Here is a 23,258-nt window from a genome sequence, read left to right as displayed (position 1 = left end):
GCATTATGGCAACCTCAAAGGCAAGTAAGCTTTCATTTTGCTGGGTCTGCAGCCTCGAGTGAGGAGGTCGAATAGCTCCTGCTGGAGGAGCTCCTGCTGGGAGGTTCTATCTTACCCTTTCCTGGCTGTCCATTCCCACTGCTCACTGGGAGCTGGCTCTGAGCCCCCTCACGCTGCCCTTGGTGAGCTGACTCAACTCATTAACCCAGCAAAACCCAAGTGGATGGTTTTCTGCAGGGTGGCAGTGAGCTGTTAGATTGACTCACCCGCGCTGATGAAATCATGGCCATTGTTATTAGCAGACCATCTTCATCCGATAACAGAAGAACAGCTGCCATCACAATGGCAAGCTCAGATATATAGATATGCAACTACAGCGAGTTGATTTTCTGCTGCCACATATCCCTCCTACTCACACCTTTGCCAAGTGAGTGGAAAAAGCTGCTAGTTCAGAACGAGCTGTTGGTGATACACAGGCATTCAGCTCTGATGAAAATGTCTCTAGAAGGGGCAGAGCAAAGAGCAGTTCCCCAACCCCTTGGTGCTCATAGCAAACTTGCAGTTGATTTTTTTTTTTTTTTTTTACCCCCCTCATAAATTTGGATGAGACCAAAAAAAGTAAAAAAGTCAATGCAGCCTACTTCTGATTCAGCATTTTGCAACCAAGCTTTTTGCACCTGGCAGAAGACATTCAGTCATGAGAAGGGTCACTGTGGACTGGTTCCTGCTGTTTGTTACTGTCTGTTGGTGCTGCAGTGCTGCAGCACTGCTGTTCTTGCGAGCAAGAATGCTTGGGAGCATTGATCTTCAGAGGAGAGGGGCTGGCCAGTACCGCAGGGGAGTTACAGCCGGAGTCAGACACACTCAGTACAGCACAGGCATAGAAGATACAATGTAAATGGCCTCTAGGTCAGTATAGAAGGTACCTCTTTTTTTTTTTTTTTTTTTCTTTTTTTTTCCTTCTTTTCTTTATCTGTGGCTGGATGTCACTGAATGGTTTCCCAGAAGTGCCTCTTAAACAGGGAATTGAACTTCAGTCATGATAGCAGGGCACTGTCACTATTTTATATCATTAAGTGCTCAGCAGTAGACTCATGTCCTAAACGGCATTTTTTTTTTTTTTTTTTTTTTTTTCCCACAGATTTGCTCTCATTTTTATTTGTTACAAACTTGTCATGTCTACATCTTTCACAAATCCTGGTGGAAACGAGCCTGCTTGGACTAGCCGGTGGAAGCCGCAAGATATCTAGAGATCTTTTAATTTGTTTGTTTCTTCTTCCTCCCTTTGTCGCCTGAGCTAATTTTATTTCTGCATGTCTACAAGGATCCCTGCACGCCTGCCATTTGTGAAATTTTGCATTTTCATGTTAGCAGGCTGGACATCCGCCAAGCGGCTCTCACTTGCACAATGACAGCAGACAATGTGCTTTGAATTTTCCCTCTGCACAAAGGTCAGTGAACTCTTCCTACTCACCTGCCTGTTTCCCTGCTCTCCTGTAGCTCACAGATAAGTCCTTGGCTGTTTTCTACTGCCCGTTCTGCTTACGTAAGAAACTTTTTTGTGTTTGATGCAAATTAAGGCTCCTGAATTCTGTCACATGAAAGCTGCCTCTAAAAACTGAAGAAATTGGCAATGCTCTGCCCTCTTCCTCAGTGCCATTAAAGGCTTTATCATACACTCAGTTCATAGTTCCCCACTGAAATGCAAAGCTTTCAGCAGCAATAAGTGGCTGGGTGTCAGAAGCTCTTTAGTCAATGCCTATGTGTTAACCAGTAAATGTTACTGCCTGGATCATCGAGGGAATGGTAATGGTTTCAACTGATCTCTATAGGGTTTCATTTAAAAGCAGCTAAGCCAATTGCTTTGAACAGGTATTTGAAATGAGATGTCTGCAGACGACTTTCTGTCGGCACAGAGGCAAAAGCCGGGCGATGGCGATGGGCTTTCCAGAGTATCCAGGGACAGTGAGGTGATGGGCTGCAGCTGCAGGGAGGCGCGGGTAAGCTTCTTGGCTGCACTGGGCAGGGATGGGCAGCGTTGGAAGGAACAGCATTGCCAAATTCTTCTCACACCTAGTCTGGTGTAAGCCAGGCTCCTTGACAGAGAGATGCAGAAGCAGAGCAAGAGTCTGAGCACAGCCCTAGCCCATATGGCCACATCTCTGTCCCACCAGACATCCTTTGTTGTCCCAGTGATGTGACATTGCTATAATTAAAGACTTGCTGCTTCCCACTCAGGATAGAGCTCACCCTTCACGTCGCTGCAGGGGTACAGCTGCTGGGGCATTGCTCCCGCAGTGCAAAATGTCCCAGCTGGTATCACGTTGCTGTTCAAGGCCGATTTCTCCTGACCACATGGCCCTGGCTGCTGGACCTTTTGCTTCTGCCATCCTTGGTGGCTCTCCAAAAGGGCTGAAGGCAAAATGGCCTTCCAAGAGCCTGCAGCATCAGGATCCCATTGGTAAGGAAGAATAAGGGGTGCTGCTGAATAGAAAATATGATAAACAGGTGCCTATTGTGAAAAGCTCCAAATTTCCTGCACAGCCCCTTGAAATTTAGAAGTACTTTCAATTAAAAAAAAACCAAACCCAACAACAACCCAGGAACTTGTGTTCCTGGTACAGGGGGGACTGGCCTACCAGCCTGACCAGGTGCTGACTTTGTGGCAGCACTGAGGATCATCTCCCTGGTGCTCTTGTGCTGTCAACAGTCAGATGGGAACCAGCCATGTTCCCGTTGCTTCTGCAGCATGCTCCGGTGAGCGCAGCTGCTATAGTAAGCATGTCCACCAAGACAGAGGCATCTCTATTCTGTGGCACAGACAATCGTCCGGACAGCTTTCACATGAAAGATTTCCATATACTGTTTTTTGCTCAGACTTATGAATCACAGAGAGATTTCTAAACAAAATATGGATCTGCAGCAGAGTGTAGGTGAAAGGTTCATTCAGATGGAAGAATGCACAGCTCAGCTGTGCTCATCAGACTTATTTTTCCATGTGCAAGTCCAGCTTCCTCTGTTTCATTTGTCATAATAAAGTTTGCCTTCCCACATACTTTTCCTACTTTTATCTCTGTTTACAATCTATTTTCTCATGAACTGTCTTTCTTGCTTAAGAAAAAATCCGAACAAAATACTTCTCTGGATTCCTCTTTATTCCTTCCCATCTCAGTTTCACAGTGGGCTTTCTCAGGATGTGTTTTGGAGAGTTAGTTCTTTACAAAACATCGACGAGCATCAGGTAAACTTAGTGCACCACACTGTCATCTTAAGGCTCCTGTCCAACATTGCTAACAGGTGCCTCCTGCACGGGCAATAGAATATGAGGTTTTCACAGCACAGGTGTAAGTGAAGCGCCACAATATTAGCAAGGATTGTGTTACAATTAAAACCTGTTGGAAGAAGGAGCAGGAAAGTTGGCAGGATATATGGGTGGAGAAGAGGAATGTCTCTCTCTCTCTTCCCTTATTAAGTGACCTGATCTATGGGAGATACAATTTCATGGGCAGACTACAGCAGAAAATGGCACAGGGCATGGAAACACCTCCATCCAGTGGCTACATCACCTTCCACCCCAGCAAAACCGCCCCCTTTGCCCACACCTCTCCCTTGTATCTATAGACTCCGTTGACTTGGGAAAGGCCATGGTTTTCCTTTGTGCTGTTGTTTTACTGGGAAGAAACCGACTTCTACTGTGGGAGGGTACAAAAAACGCATTCTGATGCCCGTGCCTCCCGGCTACTGGCACGTACAGTCAGGGCAGGTAGCACTGCCTCTACGCTGGGGAGCAGGCAAGGACCAAAGCAGAGGCAAGTGACAGTGGGTCTTACAGAGCAAAGCCTGGCCAGCTGCACAAGGCACTGCAGGACATGGCACTGGTATAGCTATCACAGACACCGTGATACCTTCGCCTCCGAGTCGTTTCGGTGTCATTAGGTGCTGCTCCTAATGGGAAATCATGATTTCACTGTGGTACTGGTATGTTGTCCATAATTAGAGTGCAGTCCTTAAATGCTGATTACCTTAAGTATTAATTCCTTAAACATCAATTAGAAAAATCACGTGAAAATTTACCTCTTCCTCAAACGAATCATGAGTTAACATGGGGGTACTTACAATGTACTACTTAGGCTTGCTTAATTAGTTAATCTCTGTAAAGGGGTTTCAAATGTGTGAAGAGCTATCAAACTGCTAAGTGCATTACCTTCAATTAATTTTATGCAACTACATCTTCACTACCAAGAGGGTCTTTAGAGTGCTGAAGAAAGGAAAAGGAGACATTGCTTCTAATTTTAAAAGTAACTAATCAAAAAAAAAGAATTAATTGAAAGATGATTTGACATGGTGGGAATAAGGATGAACATATCATTTCTTCTCTTTCAGCCAGACCTGAATATGAAAGATTCATCATACATATCCCTCCTCTGCCTTTGCTGGTCTCTGGTTTCTTTGCTACCATCTTCCCCTGATCTTAATCCTCTCTCTTACTGAATGTTAACCCTCTCTCTTCCAAATTTGATATTACCTTAAAAAAAAAAAAAAAAAAAAAAGTTAAAAAAGACCAAATCACAATAAAACACACTTCAAACTGTGGAGTCACTGAGGTTACACCTTCACACAAACCCAATAATGAGGTAGCTTGTTCCAAAAGAAGCCTCATGAATTTCACTTCAAAAGGAGATGATAAATGCCCAGAGCAGAGCTTCTGCAAAAGAACAGGGCCACGTCCAGCCCAGAAAGTCATATGGTGTCACTCCATTTCCTGAGCCACCCTTGGTAGCCAGCTGAGATAAGCTCTTAACATGTCTTTCAAAGTTTTCTATCCTATTTAGAGTTTATATGCCTTGTTAATTAATCTCATTTTACTTCACCTATTAATAATCTGCTTTTTGTGGAGTTCTCTCAAAAATTTGACAATGGCTTCTTTCTGCTAATACTTTGTCTAGCTGGCAGCTTTATTTAGGCTAGCTACATTGAATTGGACTTTACCAGGAACTTATTTCCTGGATTATTTTTCTCCCACTGGGACCAACAAAAGATAAGAACACTTTTTCTTTCTGGGTCTGATTTGTTTTTAGAGTTTTTAACTTGTCTTTTCTTTCTTTCTTTCCCAAGAATGATAAATCATCACTTCCTTGCTGACTGCTGAGGTCCCACATGCTGTGAAAAATTCAGGCAGCTTGTTTAATATCAACTTGCCTGAGCAGTGGTTATGCAGCAATGTCTCCTTCACAGGGTTTGGATCATTTTTAATGTGCGTTTGCAGTATATTTGTATCACATCTTGGCATTCGCTCAGCAATGATTTGAAAACCTATTCATTTACCTTATTTTATCCAAAAGAAACTGGAACAGAGAACAGACTATTTGAGGGCCACAACTTTATTCTCTGCACACTGTGAAGTAACAGCCTAACCTGTTGGATGAGGCAATCCACTAACAAGTCAGAGTTGTGTACACAATGATCCTGAACACCCCATGTTCTCAGGGAAAGAACTGCCACCAAACCAGAAAAACCTCTTCTCTCCAACCCCTCCCCAGTTCGGTTTTACAAAAGGAACCGGTGAGGGATATTCATTGTTATCGGATCCAGTGGATATTGGTTTAGCTGAAGGGCCTGACCTGCTCTAACCAGGATGTCTAACAGAAATGTAGGTACCTCAGATAGCAGCTTGAAAATGGGACAAGTTGTTATGGAGTGTAGAAAGAAAAGCAGGAATATCAGAAGAAGGAAAGAAAGTAGCTTTTCAGCCTCCCATACCTTCACCACTAGTTTTTTTGATACAAAAGCTTACAGGATCCATTCCCTTCATCTGGTATATCCACACAGTTCATACCCACGGAAAGTAGCAGAGGGGTATGGCAGAAACTAATTAGAAAAGTCAAAGTTGCCTTGCACCTCAACCTAAGGCCCTCTCACTTTCCTTCCTTACCTGAAGGATTGATGTGATTACTAATGATCATTTAATTCACCTGGATGTTCCTCCTGCCTCAGAAAGAAAGCCCAGAGAGACTATGAGTGCTACCAGATCCAAAAGGAAGGGATAGGGCTACCTGAATACTGAAGCCTGACTTGTCTGAGGTGCATTTCCACAGAACAAACCTAATTGCAGGAAGTTGTCAATACTCAGCCAAAGCAGTGACAGGGCAGGGAGGATCCAGCAAGGTCTCAGTGAACAGTCCAGGATTTTTTCTCCCTCCCCTTCATGGATGTGAAAAATAGGGGAAAAAATTCCTATCCTCTTCAAAGGGTTCCCTTTCATACCAACATTTCAAAAGATCAATTGCCAATAAATTAAGACAAAAACAAAAACACTGTGTGTCCTGGGGGCAAGTGAAGATGCTCTCCCTCTCTGTCCCTGTCATGTCAGAAGAGCAGCTCCAGTATGGCCCTCTGGGGCATACTGTGCCCTCACAGGAGCACTGGTGTCACATAGTTGGCAGGGAAGAGGCCCAGCTCCCCACGCAGACGTCCTTTCCACCATGATGGGTTGGAGCTGTCCAGGACCTCTAAGATGTCTCCACTGCGGAAGCCGAGCTCGTCATGCTCCACAGCATCAAAGTCGTACAAGGCACGGACCCATAGCGTTCGCTGGAAAGGAGATAGAGACAGGCAGGGAACAATGAGCCAGAACTCCTAAAGATCATCCTCCCGTCACACCTCTTATGCCCCGGCACATTATGTTCACTAAGAGAGGACAAGCAATACTGAAATTGAGACTATCTGGCAATTAAACCAGGAAGTGGCCAAGATGCCAGGGAGGAGGGACCAATTTACTGGGACACCCATGGGATGGCGGTTGGGTTCTCAGCAGCCTCAGCATATTCATGGGCATTCACACCGTAAGGTAAAAAGTCAGACTGAGAGCAGCTCTTCAGGAAATAGTGTTCACATGGCTCCGTCTCCTCCACCCTGTAAGATCAGTTGTGGTAGCTGCGTTTGAAGACAGTTATGGGAGCACAGAGAAGGGCTCCTGACTGAGTCCTGCTGGGCTGTACACTACAAGCAAATGGCTCGGGAGGTGAGCTGGTGCTGGTACAGATATAGAAATTTGTCCTGAGCTAGCAGAGGACTATGAGGAATACATCAAGAGAGCCAGAACACAGGCAAGTCTAGTGAACATTGTAAAGAATGATACTTGCTCTTTCAGGCACTTCTGGGGGAGCGTTTGCAGTGAATCTCTTGTTTTGACTGGAAATCAGATTTTAAAGGACATAGCATGGGCTTCTTTTCTGGGAAATTGTTGGCATCCACACCATGGGGCATGGACAAATTGGGAGTTACACTTTGTGGGGACAGATGGAGAGATCTGTTTGAAGATGGACTAACTTTTGCCAAATCTGCAGGGCCCTGCTTAGACATGGCTCCTACTCATTTGGCTGGACATACAGACGTTCTTGTAATTGGCTTTGTGGCTTCTAGATCACTGATGGGGTGTGGCAGCAAGTGCATGTTGTTATTCATTGCCACAGCCTCTGAGGGATAAAAGCCATTGTATTTTAAGCTGAATTATAATAAACATCTGGGGCTTTTCCCTAAAGGAGACATGTTTGTATTTCCCAGTTTGCTCCAAAACTTTCTAATCCAATCTGTCCTCTTTCTCTCACACTTGAGAAAGATCTGTTGTCCTTCTCTTCTCTCCTTGGATCTAGGTTCTCTGGTTGTTCTGGGTTAAGCATTTCCTCAAAGAAGAAGAGCATGCCTTAGGTCACACTCCTAGGAGCTGGTGGAGAAATACTTTGGAGTTGGCAGTGGAATCACAGGCTGAGGCAGAGAAAGACACTGTGCTCTATGCAGACATTCACGTAGTGGGAATTTGCAGAGCAAGTGGTTACGTAAAGTCAACTGCCAGGTGTGGATCCAGGTGGTGGAGTGTGAGATGTTGGCAGAAACGTATCTGGATCATGCCCACATCCACTGTGCTAAGAGGCTCTGACAGATGAGGGTGGCCCGTAGGTGAATCCCACTTTGATGGCATAGTAGGTCTGAGGGGATGTGCCAGGTGCAGACAAGTAGAACTGACTGATGACACGTCTTCTCATTGCAAGACAGAAGGAGCACTGTAGCACAGCACAGTATCATGAGGCAACTCTTGATAGGACTTAAAAAGAGTACTATACATCTAGTTACTGTGCTTAGGAAGGCCTGGCAGTGGTGTCAAAGGTATTTGATAGTCCCTTGCATTAGTGGACATGAAGCCCTTTTAGGAAAGATCATTAGGTTTTCAGAAATGTCTTCCACTGAATTGGACCCGTGCTTGATCTAAACCCATGGGTGAGCTTGGACTCATTCACCATGTCCCAGATGCCTATTTTGTTGAGCTCATGCTAAGTTCTGTCTTCTACTAAGTCTGCATGTTAACTAAGACTGACCTTGAGAGCAGTCCTAGAACTACGCTCATATAACACCATAGTCCTACCCTCAGACTGCCCCAGAAGCAGATTCAAGGGTCTGGGATAGAGTCTCGAGACTCAGAAACATCTTCTAATACATGTCCCAACAGGCTTAATACACTATTTCTCATGCAACCTCTGTGCAGGTGACATTGCCCACGCTGCTTGGCCATTGCTAAGGGACCCACTGAGTTGGACAGATGAGGCCTTCCAGGTACATCACCTACCGGTGTCTGCTGGTGCAGTGGATCTGTGTGTCTCCGTTGCATAGCTGCTGCACTTCCTTGGCTGTGGTCCCTTAGTCCGTGCAGCCCATCTTTTCTGTCTAGACTCCCACCATATCTGTCCTAGAATGAAATCAGCAAGAGAAAAGTCATGTATATGCTGAGATGTATAAATGAGGGGCTTCAAGAGTCATTGGTGGCCAGGGAGTCAGAGTCCAGCCCTCATGTAAGTCATCTTAGATGACTGCTTCCAATACAGTCCTTGTGCTGCAGTCCTTCAAGCAGTGCCCCTCATGGAAGAGGTCACCTTGGACTGTTCTATTTTGGATTTTTCATGTTAGAAGCTGAAAGTTGACTGTTCTCAGCTGTGTTCCATAGATGCTGGAAAAAGTGGTCAGAGATGGTCTTTTCTGGCCTCTGGGACTTTTGGAGAACACCTAAGACTGTTCTAACACAGGTGAAAAGACATGCTTGCCAAGGGGACTTTTGCCAGTCTGGTGTTATGTCCCAGTCCCGCCCACTCCTTGCTCTTTCTCTGTCCCATAAGCTGCTGGAATGGCAGCAATGCTGACACAGCTGGCAGTGTATGTGAGGACTCACTACTTTCCTTTTTCTTGGGTTTCTCTGTGCTGTAAAGGGCAGGGATCAATCATGAGAATCCAGTAGCCCAATTATCCAAAAAAAGAAAGAGACTAGAACAGGTTTAAAGAAAAGAAACCACATGACCACACATATGAACTCTTATCAACACAAATCAGCCCAGATGGATGGATAGAAGAAGTAGGCAACATCTAGGGAGCAGGTTCTCTTCTGTCTGAACAGCTGAGAGGCACTGAGTGTCTTCATCCCTCCAGGCCCTTAGTGCACGCACTAAGCTTTTTTTGATAATGGTGTGACAGAATATGTCATCAAGTTAGCTCAGGTTGCAGCGAGAGGGGAGGAAGAACAGCTTGTGCTTGCTGTTGCTTGCAAACAGCTTTTGTCTTCTCCCTCTTGCTGCTTCCTTTCTTTCACCCACTCTTCCAAAAACTCCCATGGTCTCACTTGCACCTTTGTCAGCCTCAAAGGTTGCTGAGGCTGTCTGGGACTGGAGCACAATTTGCACCTCACCTGTCCCTTCCAGAAAGCGAGTAATTCAATCTGGTTTTGCAGCTGAAAGACTTACTGCATGGGCACTTCGCTATGAGTGTTTCTGCTCTGTAGCAAATGTGACCCATGCACAGACTGTGCTCCAAAGAGTGCAAGCCCTCAGCTTTGTCAGCAGCTGTATTATTCCAGTAGCAGTCCCCTGACAGGCAACACTGCTTGTCTGACGAGAGAACAGCCGTTTCACAATTGTCCCTGTCCATGCTATGTGGGAGCTCTCGTGCCTTAAGGGATATGGGTTTGGATTTCTTCCCTTCAGTAGGACAAGTCCTCTCTCCTTGGATGATGCTACACTGTCTCTAGCTAGAGACAGGAGCCAATCCCAGGAAAACTATTTGCCCCCAAATTAATCAGGAAGAACTTTGAAGACATCACCAGGTAGTGCTGTTGTCGTCTCCATTCCTACGCAAGCAAAGGAGTAAAGAAACTTCGTACGTCAGGGATGCAGCATGATGAAAGAGTGCAGAGAGGGCCCAGCATAGGGAGGAGGATAAGGAATGTTCTGAAGGAAACCAAACTTTCCTAAGCAGAGCAAGAACATGACACTGCTTCTTGTTTTCCAGTTTTTGGGATGGAGCCCCCAAAACTTCCTAGGAGTCCTCCCAGGTTCCCAGTGAAAGGGCCACTGTACACTTACTTCTATTTTTTGCTGGTTTGTCAATCAGTCACAGATCACAGAACTAAATAAAACCCCATGTATTTATTACACATCAAAAGAGCTCCTGAAGCCGACACCATCATCGCTGCTACTCCCATATGAAGACCTAAATAACTCTGCTTCCTAAAGCAGGTTCAGGGTGGCAGATTTTTGACAAAGTGAGTGTTCACTTCCTACCAAGCAATTACAGCCCATGTTTTATGTGCCTGGGCTTGGTGTCCCAGCCCCTTATTCCTGCTAGTACCTGTTGCTGCTGCAGTATGGGGATAGGATGCTCTACATATCTCTTGGATATAGAGGAATGATCTTCTCCAGCTGCTCCACTCAGGTGGAATCCTTCCCGGCCCATTCGTTCCAGGCTCCCTCCACGCCGCTCCTGGTAGAAGGAAGATCAGAAAAGTGAGGTCAGGTTTTTCTTCCCACCACATTCTTGACTGAAGTTTAGTAATTGTTACACACTGATCACTACCACTACCCTCTACCTTGGAGACTCTTCCAAAGGAAAGATCCTGCCTCTCTGAACAGAAGGACAAATCAAGAATCCTGTATTTTAGATCTTTGTCATAGCCGTTCCCCATCTGAAGAGTGGGTAGTAACGGGAGGTGCTAGACTGAAAATGTGGCCACTGATGTGAGGACTGGCACAGGAGCCAAGCTGTTTTTGGAAATACTGCCCTTAGACTTCAGACTGCACTGAAATCTGTATATTACTATTATTTTATCATATGGCTGTAGCATCTAGAAATTTGAATTCTGAACAGAAACCCCACTGTGATGACTGCTAAACGTACCCCGCTGAGCCCATCACCATAACAAATGTACAGTGTTTGCCAAAGCAAACTTGACTCCTGTTCTTTCATTTGCCTGTCTGCCTCTTGGAGCAAATGCTGTTCTCTTTCTCTTCCTGCTCACAGTCAGCCCAAACAGGTTGCTTTGCTGATATGCATGCATACAGTCTTCCTTTCTCCTTCCCCAGACAATTTTTTGCTGTGATCTCTCTCTCACAGGTTCCATAGCCTCTATTTTATACCTTACTAATGCATTTTTAATGCTCTGTATAAGAGGTCTAGAAGGAGACAACAACACAAGCCCCTTCTTCAGACTGAAAAATATATCATCTTTCTTTTGGAGCCAGCAAGAATGACCCACATGCAGCCTATAAAACTACTCCTGCAGTGAGCAAGTCACATACTTTCTGTCTTGCCTCTACCTGCACATCCTGGTAATTTAATACCAGAATCCGTTTCTCAGTAAAGCAGGACTTTGATTACTGCAGTGACCAGGCATGTTCACTCCCAGTACTGTGTGTGCAGTGCATAGTAGTCTTTACTATGTCATTTGCTTGTTCCCCTGGCACAAAACCAGGCATTCATTAGACTGGGATTTCCCTGCCTTCTCAAACATCTACTACATCTTCTCTGAATGCACAGCTTGTTCCCATATCTGCTATGTTCTCAGCAGTACTTCTCAGTTCCTACCAGCTGCTGCTCCAGGTTCTGCCCTCAGTTCCTCTACACTCTGTTACTGTGTTTGCTCAGTAACAGAAGATGGACGATTCTACTGAGCAGACAAACTTTCGACTGTAATAACAGCTGCAGTCTGGGTGCATTCAAGGACACTCGGAAACCAGACTCAAATTCTTCTCAGACACAACCTGCCAGTCAGCAGTGTACCTGCCTTTATGAAATCTAGGCATTTCAATAAGCTAAGTCCTGCTGCCCTTGGATGTGTAAGGCATCGTATAATTTCAGCTCTGGGGCCTTAGCACAGCTTTTGCAAAGCACCTCAATGCATATTTGCAGCACTACTGATTGCTATCCAAACCAGAATCGGAAAATTCTGCTCAGTTATATAACTGTACATACCACTGAATCCACTAAAAATCTATTTTTCAGGGCCCACCAGTGTAGCAATGTGACTGGGTTTCCAAGGACTGACTCTCCCCCAGTGACCCCAAGACATTCTCATGGGTTGAATTCCTTCCAGAGAACGGTTCCTTACTGAGAAAATCCTAAGGATAGTTTGTATTTACCTTTTCTTCTCGGTTGTTGTCTCTCAGGAAGATTTGCTTCTGCCTGGAGATGGAAGTTGTCTTGTAGTAGTCCACTAGCTTGTTTAGTGAGTGGAATTTCTCTGTCCACAAGTAATAGCTACCCTTTGAATCCCTCATCACTTTGAAGTGTTGCACATCATCTTCATGCCTGGATCCAATTGGAAAAGTAAAAGATCATCAACCAGACTGTACTTTTATATTTTTTGAAAAAGCCTTTTCCAGAAGAGTGCCAAAGCTTCTTGCTTGGCCAAACCCAGACTTCTGGAAAGTAAAGCAATGGCAGTCCTTGTGTGTACTGGACCTAGATGTGACTCTGTATTTCGAAAGACTCATCAACTTACAAACATGGAGTGCCATAGGGCTGCCCAGTCACAAAGCACTATCAGAACAAAGCACAGGGTTTTAAAGCCTCTCCTTTGAAATAAAGGCCAGATGAGCTTTCAGGGCCACAAATAGCTAATAGCTTTATTCCATACTTTGTACTGGAGAGAAAGGTGCAGTTGTAGTCTACCCACCACCCTCTGCAGGTTTCTGTTAACATCCAGTCTGCATTGACTATAAGAGATGTATTATACCTCTTCATACCACAGGCATCACCACTACATGCAGACACAGTCACATGAAGCCATACACTGAGTTTCATAATTGCATAATAACTAGTGTAATAACATTACTAGTGGTCATTCTTCCTCCTCAAATGAATAAAAAGAAGAAATTATTAGTTGCTGTGACAAGCCAAATTAACAGTCTCAACCTTCTGCCCTTGTTTCCCCCCTGCAACTCCTCTCCTCTTGCCCCTTGTCTGGTTTGAACAATTCCTCTTTGCACCAGATGTGATCTGGTTTTGGTACCCACCTCCTTGCTCTGTGCAACTTGAGGAACTCAAAACACTCATCTCGGAGGCTACATCTGCACAAATAAACTAAACAGGGACCAGACAGTGAGTGAGTGCCATCCTGGAGTGCCATAGTCACACAGGCTGTTAAAGTGTTAGCATGGTTTTGGTCTAAACCAACAAGCCCTTCCCAAGAGAGTGCTGGGCCATGGCTAGGGGAACAGGGTGGACCAGGAGCTGTTTGCAGTGAGCTGCCTGAACACAGCTGTTCTGTTCTGTGGGGTGATGAAGGTTTAGCCATATGGATCTGAGTTCTGTCACATTGCTTGACCTCAGAGCCAGAGATAGAGCCTGACTGTACTTAGTTTATTGGTGCAGATGTGACCAGAATGTTTTCCTGCATTCCTCCCAGATACTTTTTGAGCTCCCTGAATCAGAAAGTACACACTGTTTGGAAAAGACGTTGCTAACCACTACTCTAATTTAGAACTGGTTATCAATTGTTTGACTGAAAATTGGGAAACCAACCACCATTTAAGAGCTCTGCTTTGAAACAAACGCTCTGAGAAGGGCTGGGCTACAATAAGTTGCTGAAATGCAGCTGGGCTGGAAGCAACTTAAAAGCCATTCTTGTTCAATGGCTGTTAAGTGACCTGTGGAAAATAAGTTAACAATGTAATAGTCATCTCTTAGTGGGTAGTAGTGGGATTCTTGGATTCAGTAACTATAGCTGTCAGGGAATTAAAACAAATGGAAGGCACATGTTTTGCACTGTGGGAGACTTCCCATGTACCATTCTGCTTTGCTGCAGCTCTTTCAGAGAAGCAAGTCACCGGGGGATGCAGCTTTGGAATGAGGCATTCACTGTGTCACTTGTAAAGAGGCAGAAACATTTGGGAATCAGATGCCTAATCCGTTCTCATTCACAACACAGCAGCACTGCCAGTGACTGGCAGGATGAAAACTTCCCAAGAGGCTACATTACATTAGGAATCTTGTCAAGAGGAGGCTAGGGACACCATTAAACAGGAAAAGAAGCAGGAAAATGCTGTGAGAAGCGGATACCTGACAGAGATGGAGAAGTCACCGTGAGAGTTCTGACTGGCTCGGACGATGAAGGAGCCAACTCCTTTGCTCATGAGGATGTTCTCTGCTTCATGGCGGGATATCCTCTCATCAAACCAGCTGTCAGGTGGGGAAAATCATAGAGACATGAATAAGGAATGTGAACTAAGGTGAGGAACAAAAAAGTTGAGGGTAGGTAGAACATGAATAAGCAGGGTGGAGGAAAGACAAAACAAAAGGATCAGAGGAGCCCACATGACTACTCCCAGGGGCCATGTACATGCTAAGGTACAGGGTTTTGATGGGTGCAGACCATTTTCTTTGAGCAGTAAAAGCATGTAGATGCAAAGAGAACAACGTAAGCTTTGGCTTGCTAAGAAGAAACACTCAGCTGAAACTGTAATTACAGGCACAGTACAATAAGGTGTTGGTCAAAGAAATTTTAAATTACAAATGTGTATGTATATATACATACACACGTAATTCTCAGACATATACATCGAATTGCTTTTGGTAAACCAAAAAGATTGGATTGACTGAAAATTACTGGACTGTGATGGATATATTGCAAGGGACACACATAAATTTTTAGCAGAAGCAAGCTATGAAAGTTTTAGTACTAATAAACTGGTTCCTGCAAGAGTTACAATACCACAAAATTGCAGAAACACAGAATACATAAGGACACTTATGTAAATTTAACCAAGCATAACAAATGATAGTCTAAGGCACTGGACAAATAATGAGAAAGTCACCGTAAACAGTAAAACAATATAGTGTAAATAGGAATTTTTCAGTAGAGAAAAAAAAAATGTACACTTATGTATGTCCACTCCACAATTAATAAGATTTACAATCTACAGTCTTCTGCTTTTACATAATGCTTAATTGCCCGTGTTGCTTTAAAATTAAGGACTGATAGTTTCATAAGCTCTGTCACTTCCACTTTTGAGTTTCATTATACTTCTCCTTACTATCATCACAGTTTACCTATGTATCATTAGCAAGGGGAAATAAGACTTTAATCAGTATTGATAACAAGTCTCAATGATTACTTGACAAGACAAAGATGGGAAAAAATGGCCCGTCAAAAAGAAGAGGCAGCTTTTTTCCCTACATCTGTTTCTAGCATCTGGCCTGAACTGCTTCAAAGTGCAGACCTGCTTCTCTTAGAAAAGCGCCAAAGTGGAAACATTTCTTCACAGCTCTTGCATAGAGAAACACCATGAGAAAAATGTGTGTGAAAAAAGAAGCTGCTAGTGTCCCTACGTGATGCCACAGCCTTGTGAAAGAGCGAACAACAGCTGCCTGGGAGATCTCATCCCCATGAGGCCCAAAACTACAAGCCCGTATTTTCACAGCAAACTAATAATGTCCTTCAGCTCAGCCAGGCAGGCTGGCTTATGGCCAAAAAGGCTGCTGAGTGTCACCTCCGAAGGGGACATTGGCACTTATTTGTACGCTGAGAATCCCTGGACACTCCCAGTTTGCCGGCTCAGGGCACCAGCGTGTTACAGCTAGCAGTACTGGGCTTGGTGCATGCTCTGCCTGTTCGCTCCTGAAATGCTGCAGCACTTTTACAAAAGGGGACAAGTAGAGGGGCTTCGGGGAGCATTTCTGCCACCTGAAAGGAAAAGGTTGTCAAAACACCATGTATTGTGTTTGTGGCACAGGGCTGGACAGCACATTGAGCATGCGTTTAAACACCTCAGTCCTTTCTGAAAGTGCAGTGCCATCTACTCAGTGAAACGAGAGAAATGAAGGTATGCCCATCCTCTGACAGATCGATGGGTGTGCAGTCTCGAAACGTGGAGAAGAGGGTGTGTGTGTGTGTGTGTGTGTGTGTGTGTGTGTGTGTGTCTGCATGTGTGTGGGAACAGAGCGGCATGTCTGGTCTATCATCTCTGCAAACCCATGAGCAACACCCGCTGTCACATTTCGTGTAGCATTGCACTGACCTCTAGTGTACCGAGAAAAACTCGCACACGCTCTGCGGGGGGCAGGGAACGCGGGTGGCAGAGTGGGGGGAAAGGGAGTTAAAGTAGTTTAGAGTCGGGGGGGAAGGAATTGCATTCTTATAATTCATCTTCTGGGAGATCTCTTGGTCTTCCTTTTGTGCTCAGCCTCCGTTGCCAAGACTTCACATCATGACTATTCTCCTTCTGTCCGAGGGGACCTAAATGCAGTTCCTGCCACATCCCAGTGACATCCTTCTGAGCGACAAGTAACAAAAGAGTCACTTGGGAGTGACAGAGAGCACTGAGAACCATTCAGCTCTGAAAGAACAGAGGATGCTCGAGGGTAGAAATAAGGTGCACTGGCAGAACTGCGTACAGCATTATGGCAATCCTTGCCAGCCTTAAATTGTAGCATGTTATAACCAGTGCTTCCTCTGTCGTGTCCTCCTTTGTGCATCCACGCACACGTGCTCTTGACAGCACTCTGTGGAAATGTGCAATGGTGGTGCACAGTTTCTGTGACACTTACGGGGGGACGTGAAAATCAATGAAGTTCTTAGGAACGTAGCCCTCTTGACTTCTGAGCTCAGCCTTGTACCACTCTTCCTGGGAGCTCAAAACCTGCAATGGAGAGATGGATGGAATAAACATGTCTCCTGAGAAAGGCAAAAGTAACCCAGATTCTGGCAGAAACCTAGAATTTCTTGTAAGAATAGAACTCCACATATGCTCTACTTCCCACCCCCTGTGAAGCAAGGTTAGTGGCTGATGACCACTTCAGAGAAAACAAAGCAATAAAGAAGGATGAGTAGAATTAGAGGGATTGTTTGTTAACTTTATCCCTTCAGCTGAATGCCTGTCCAGGTGGCTGGGGATGACGTCTGCCTGTGTCTGATGCCTCTGAAATGGAGAAATTAATCTCTGAAGGAATTAATAGGGGTTTAAGGAGTTCTCTGTGATGCTTTTAATAGTTGGTACTGGAGCATCTTTTTTTTTTTTTTGGAAAAAACAATCTGTGAAACTCCACTGACATGTATGGGTGTGGAGGGATATACAGCTGGCTGTATCTCTGTGTGTGTGTGTTATGACTGCACAGATATTACAATGTTCTCTCACATGTCATTTCACCAGAGATTATTTAGCGGGTTAAGTCTTCAGCTGCTGTGGGCTTTGCCAAGGTAGATAAAAGCAGGAGGCAAAAAGTGTTCTAAAGCCACTGTTACACCTAAGAGATTGTAAGATAGCAGGAAGCCAGTCCACAGCACACACTGGAGCAGCTTCAAGTGTGCTCACATCAATGTTGACTGTAATGGTCCTTAGCGACTGCACTGCCGACCAGGGACTGCCCAAATTCATGGCTCCCTGGCTGATAGCCCCCCATATAGCCCTAAGCTAGAGGAGAGAGGGCAAGAATACAACCACATTGTGATTTTACTGCAAATGTTGTGGTCTTTGGTGTTTTGTTTGACATTCCAACTCCTGAGATAGAATTCCGCTTTGTGAAATAGAACATGTTTCTGTTCTCTCTGGTTTTGGAGATGAGCCTAAAAGCATGAGCCATGACAGTTTTAAAAGGAGAAAGCAAGTGGAAAGGACTTAATTTAAAGTCTATTGTTAACAATAATAATACTTGTTTTGTAAGCCAATCTCATGTTTTTGGGAGCCTAACGCACATTCTAACTGCTTGGTGTTGGCAACAGGATGTTCCTGTCTTTGGGGCCAATTCCCCATTGCCTTGCCTGCCACGTAGGCCTTTTTTATGCATTTGGATACAGAAAGGTTGGGGAATAGAAAGCTGTGGAGTTCCCTGCTTGTATAGTCACTGTTTCCCCCATCCCCGGGTACCAGATTAAGGCTCTTTTTTTTCTGCTGTGGCCAACCAAAGGGGATGATAACTACTCCCTGCTCACGCTCAGGCCCTGATCTGTTGGCAGCGAGGTTTCCAGAAAGACCCACCTGCTGGTTCTCGGTGCAGGGCTGGCAGGTTTCTCTCAGTGTGTCATCTTCTCAGAGAAGGATGTGTGGGGGGGTGAGAGGGTGGATTTCCTCCTGTCACTGCTGGTTGAGGGCCTCATATTTCCTGTTTTCTAATCTCTACATCAATACTGTTCATCTTATCTCCTTTATAAATCAGAAAAGACAGCCAGCAGGAGGGGGCACATGACGGGCTACGAATGTATGTGTGTGTATGCCAGAAGAGAAATGTTACTCAGGCTAATTTACTGTTACTATGGCTTGGGCGGCTAAAGTGTTATTTTGTTTGCCTCAAGGACATTAAAGCAAGAGGCAGTCTGACTCTACTGGTAGTGAAGTCTCTGTGACAACTAATAATAATACCGCTGTGTAGTGTTATTTGACACTTTTCGCCAGTAGCTTCCAACGTACTTTCAAAGGAAGCTTTAGCTCATAATGATTTTACAGGAAGGGAAACTGAGGAACAGAAGGAAAAGTCATCTGGCCAATACCATCACCCCAGCCAGGGACTTGATGAAACCACAGTCTCCTGAGGAAGAAAATATCAGGTGAAGATCATGGGACAGTAGGGACGTGGGGACTACTTTTGACCTAAAGAAGAATTAGGAATGAGAGTGTTCATCTATGCTGAAGAGAGGCAGTGATTTCTCCAGAACCTTCTCATAGCTCTCTGAAAAAACCTGGTATTTGATCTTCATAAGTTCTGGATGCCATCAGCTTTGTCTAAGCTTCAAGAATTAAAAGGCCATTAAAATAAAAAATGGTGGTAGTGGAGGAGGCAAGGCTAAGACCCAATATCTGGTTATTAACTGGAATAGCTGGGACTGTACAGGGAGGTTGCGAAGGCTCCCTGGCCGAACGAGGGTTTAGATCCTATTGTTGTACATCACCCCTTTGGAAAGTGGAGGAGTTAAAGCCTTAGAGAGGAATTAGGCATTTTCAACTGAAACAGAACAGCTATGCTGTGGGCTGAGAAATGGATAAACAATTAGGGTGGAGCAGTGTGTGACTTTATCTGTGGGTCTTTGGTAGGGTTAACAAGAACTCTTCTACCATAACACATATGCAAATCAACTTTAAAAGAGACTCTCACATGCTCTGTTTTGTATATGATCAACTATACTTCTGCCATTCCCCACTGCTAAATTCCTGCAAGGATGTATATATTATTAGCCCAGGGCCTCTTAAGCTCTTCCATTATGTGTGTAACAAACTCTTATGGACTTTTCCTCTTCTATTTGCAATTGCTTAAAACCCCAGTGGCAACTAACAGTAATTACTTACAGTGAAAAGTTAGATATACATTCTATAATGCATGTATCTTTTACATAGTTTAAGAGCTGGAAATAAATAAGACAGCAATCTCATGACCATACTCATCTTGCTTGCCTTTAAACATAGTCATCCTAAATGTAGTCACCTTAGACTACCCATATAGTCAATGAAAACAGACAGGACCCTCAAAATCTGTGTACAGAAGAACTAGCTCACTGCCCCAGCAAAGGTACTTATCCTTCCCTGCTGACTACTGGAGGACTGTAGGGCAACTAAATCCACAGTTTATGGACCTAAAATCAGGTGAAGTGGACACAGTCTCTAATGATCTGGGAACTGTTGGCTGACCTATAGCAAGCCCTATGGGAGATGAGTATCCTGCACTTGTATCCCCATTTCTAGATGTTTATCTTCGTCTGTCTTGTCAAGGCAAATGGGCCTGGCACTGTACTTACCTTCAGCATATCCCCAGCATGGAAGCTCAACTCATCCTCTCCAGAAGCACTGAAATCAAACTTGGCAATGGCCTCCATACTGTGTCTTGGTGGCAGAGTAAAGCTGGAAGAAGTATATAGTTGTCAACATCTATGAGCTGCTGGGACTGCTGAGTCTAGTCTCTAGAAAGCTTATAGGCAATGCTGTGATTTGTACACGGATGGGCATGCACCAACCATTTGTAGACAGTAGTTACTAGACATGGAAAGACATTAGCAGGTAGAAGAGATGGCACAGCCAAGAGGCTATAATTAACTCAAGTCAGTTAGTTCAAACAATCCATTGTGTATGTTTATTCCAAAAGATCTCTTCCTCTGAAGCAATCTCGTGGAAAAGTTTGCACACATCACCTAAATAAGCTGGTAGCAGGGAAAAACCTTCTGTATAGACCAACTACTACTCTGTCACAGTTCTCAATAGATCAAGTGACTGTCATGCAACAGAAGAATGCCTTTGCCCTGTGCAGCGACTTACTCTTTATCTCAAGAATGAGGCAAATTGCAGACAAATGAACAGCCTGCAATAAATATAATTTTTTCTTGGACAGGGTCCACAATACTGAAGGTTGAAAGAATCTTTTCTCTGTGATGGCTTAGCATGGGTGACCACAACTTTCAGGTAGGAAAAACTGTTTGCAGAAAGGCTGTATTCCCTATTTTGGAGCATGCAGAGGGTGAAACTGTAGCACTGACAAATTTAAGGCATGCACTCACCCGACCCCAATGCTGATAACCCAGGAGCCTGAAATGTACCAGACAGCCTGCAAACCAAAGCCTGCTTTTCATCAGCAGAGCAGATGTAACAGGGGAAGTAGCGACATGAGCTTTGCTTCTTCACCACTTCCTGCTCATGTAACTCAGACACACTCCAGCAGGACCACTTCTATAATCAAGAGCGTTACTCATTTCCCATGGCTGGCTCATGGACCCGGCAGCCCAGAGGTGAGGCTGCCAGTGACAAAACAAGAAATAGCTAGGCAATGCCACATTAAGCAAGTGCACTGCAGGTAGATGCTCTTGCAACCCAGCTTGTGAAGACCATTAAACAGCTGCAGTATAGAAGTAATTTTTATGGTTACTAAGCTAGGTTTGTCTGGGAACAATGATCCTGAAGCCAAAGGTTCCATTACCTAACCTCACCTCTCACAAAAACACCCAGACTTTATGGCTTGAGAAGAAGTGCCAACTTGCCTGATCCAAAACAATCTTAACCAGAAAGCCTTAGAAAGAATTTGTATGAACAACCCTGTTAGGGGGCTGTTTCCTGCCTTCTGTTAGAACTGAGACAAGATCCCCAAAATAGCTGATACTGAGCAAGCTACAGAATTATACCACTTTAAAATCAGCAGACTACTGTAACCCCCCTTCTCTGCTATACCTGCTGTAAGCTTCTCCTTTTGACACACAATCCAGGGATTTAACTACCTGTGTACCAAGGATCCAGGGCCCACCTCTGGTAGAGTGCAACTTGACTCAAACTGCTGAGAACGAGCTGGGAGAAAGTCTGCAGGGCAAAAGCTGTAGACAGAGGTAGGGCTGTTGAGGTGGCACCAGCAGTATCGCAGGGATTTGAGAGGAAAAACACCAACATGGAAAGATATAAAATCTCAGAGGCAAAACAAAACCACAGGTTTAGTTGGGATAGTCAGTCTAGCTGAGGACCACTCATGAATCACTGGGGTCACTGAGCCGAGCTGTCAGTGCCATCAGTCCTGACCCAGCTGGTGACAGAGAGCAACCATGGAGGCCAGCTCTTCCCTCCTGATTGATGCCTGCCTCACCAGCAAAGACTTTTCAAGTGCCTTTGCACAGGTGAGGAGCATGCTGATGCTTAGCCTAATATTTCATTAAATCCTAGCTAGCTTCTCTGCGTGTTAACTATGTAAAGCAGTTATTTATTGGCTAAGTTGTCCATTTCCTGCTTGCAGAGTCCCTTTGCACTTGGCTGAAGATGTCCAGATAAAGTGATCCACAAGAGGGGCTGTAGCATCACTGGAGATTAGTTCTGAGATTTGTTACATCTCATATCTAACCATAAAAAGATCTTCACATGCTTCTTACTGGACTCTGTTAGCACCCCCTTTTTTGCTGCTTATAGGTGAATTTGTATTCATGCGACAGAGATGTGAGCTCTGCAGCACCAAGGCAAATTTTTTAGCAGCAATTGGGGTTGTTTCAGTGTTGGGGCCTTCCACGTAGGTTGGAGTACATAGCTCAGTTGTGATCTGCTATACGCCTGCTATTCCAACCCGCTGCCTCAGGGTTCTGTCAATATACATCAATACTGAACTATAACACCCTATGTTTTACCAATGCGCTCTATTCTCAGTCTTCAGCTTTCCAGCTAGTCCAAATATTTTCACCCCCTTTTCTCTGTGTTGACCTACTTATGTTCTTTGATTCTTACTTTGGATATCCTTTCCAGATTTGCAAATATAGATTAGGTTCGCTCTATGATTGCCCCACTCTTATTCCAAACATTGGTGAAACTCTGCAGGTGCAACTCAGGCCTCATATGAGAGCTGTCCTCTATTCTTGCAGTGACATTTTTGGAGCTTCAGTCTATAACCTCCCACAGCCAGTGTGAGCCCCTTGCATGCTAATAGAGTGTACGGGTATTAAATTGCAGGGGGATTAACCATTGAGGGAACTAGTTGAACAATGATAGTCTTTCATGGAAGGGAACTGAAGAAAAAGACTAAAGGAGAATTACTTTAATAAGGGATATTTTTCAGTGTTTTATCTTGCAGTGGTGGGCTGCTGCAGAGAGATCAGAGCCAACAGTGCAGATGAATCCTGGAACTCTTAAGTGCAAAGCATTAATCCCAGCTTGAGGAAAACCAAACCAACCACACTTAAAAACAACAAACTGTTTAAATACAAATCCTGTCTTTGATTTTTGCCCCTTAGTCACAAAACAGACAGTGGGGATTCTCTCTGCAGGGGGCAAGAGGGGAGAGAGCCTTTCATTTTTCAATATCCCAAATGTTAAAGATCATATTGGAGATGTGACCCCCTCAAAAGAAGAAGGGTTTGTGAAACAGTTAAAATCTCCTCTCTCACCTCCTTTTCAGTTTCTGCAATCCCAACCTCGGGGAAAGACCAGGAGACAGATACCTCTTCAAACAATCTAACACATGGATTAAATGTGCTTTTCATTGCCAGCGGCTGGATTTAGAAGTGA

At 44.6% G+C, this 23,258-nt stretch overlaps 1 protein-coding gene across 1 annotated transcript in view; it reads right to left on the bottom strand.

Moving 5' to 3' along the window:
• Positions 1–5,260: 5,260 nt before the first annotated feature.
• The window catches only part of GRAP2 (GRB2 related adaptor protein 2), a 40,783-nt gene continuing 22,785 nt past the window's right edge, over positions 5,261–23,258 (bottom strand). Inside the window, exons 2-8 of the mRNA XM_009973869.3 lie at positions 20,036–20,138; positions 16,861–16,952; positions 14,374–14,493; positions 12,453–12,621; positions 10,666–10,797; positions 8,621–8,740; positions 5,261–6,591 (exon numbers count right to left, since the gene is read on the bottom strand). Of these exons, the coding sequence (XP_009972171.1) occupies positions 6,412–6,591; positions 8,621–8,740; positions 10,666–10,797; positions 12,453–12,621; positions 14,374–14,493; positions 16,861–16,952; positions 20,036–20,113 (891 nt within the window). The 5' untranslated portion in view covers positions 20,114–20,138 and the 3' untranslated portion in view covers positions 5,261–6,411. The remainder of the gene's footprint in view (positions 6,592–8,620; positions 8,741–10,665; positions 10,798–12,452; positions 12,622–14,373; positions 14,494–16,860; positions 16,953–20,035; positions 20,139–23,258) is intronic.

The sequence above is a fragment of the Tyto alba genome, unplaced genomic scaffold (assembly GCF_018691265.1).
Source record: "Tyto alba isolate M040663 unplaced genomic scaffold, T.alba_DEE_v4.0 Super-Scaffold_2, whole genome shotgun sequence".
Classification (NCBI taxonomy): domain Eukaryota; kingdom Metazoa; phylum Chordata; class Aves; order Strigiformes; family Tytonidae; genus Tyto; species Tyto alba.
Note: the sequence above shows the minus strand (reverse complement) of the source record. Positions and strands in the feature narration are given on the sequence as shown.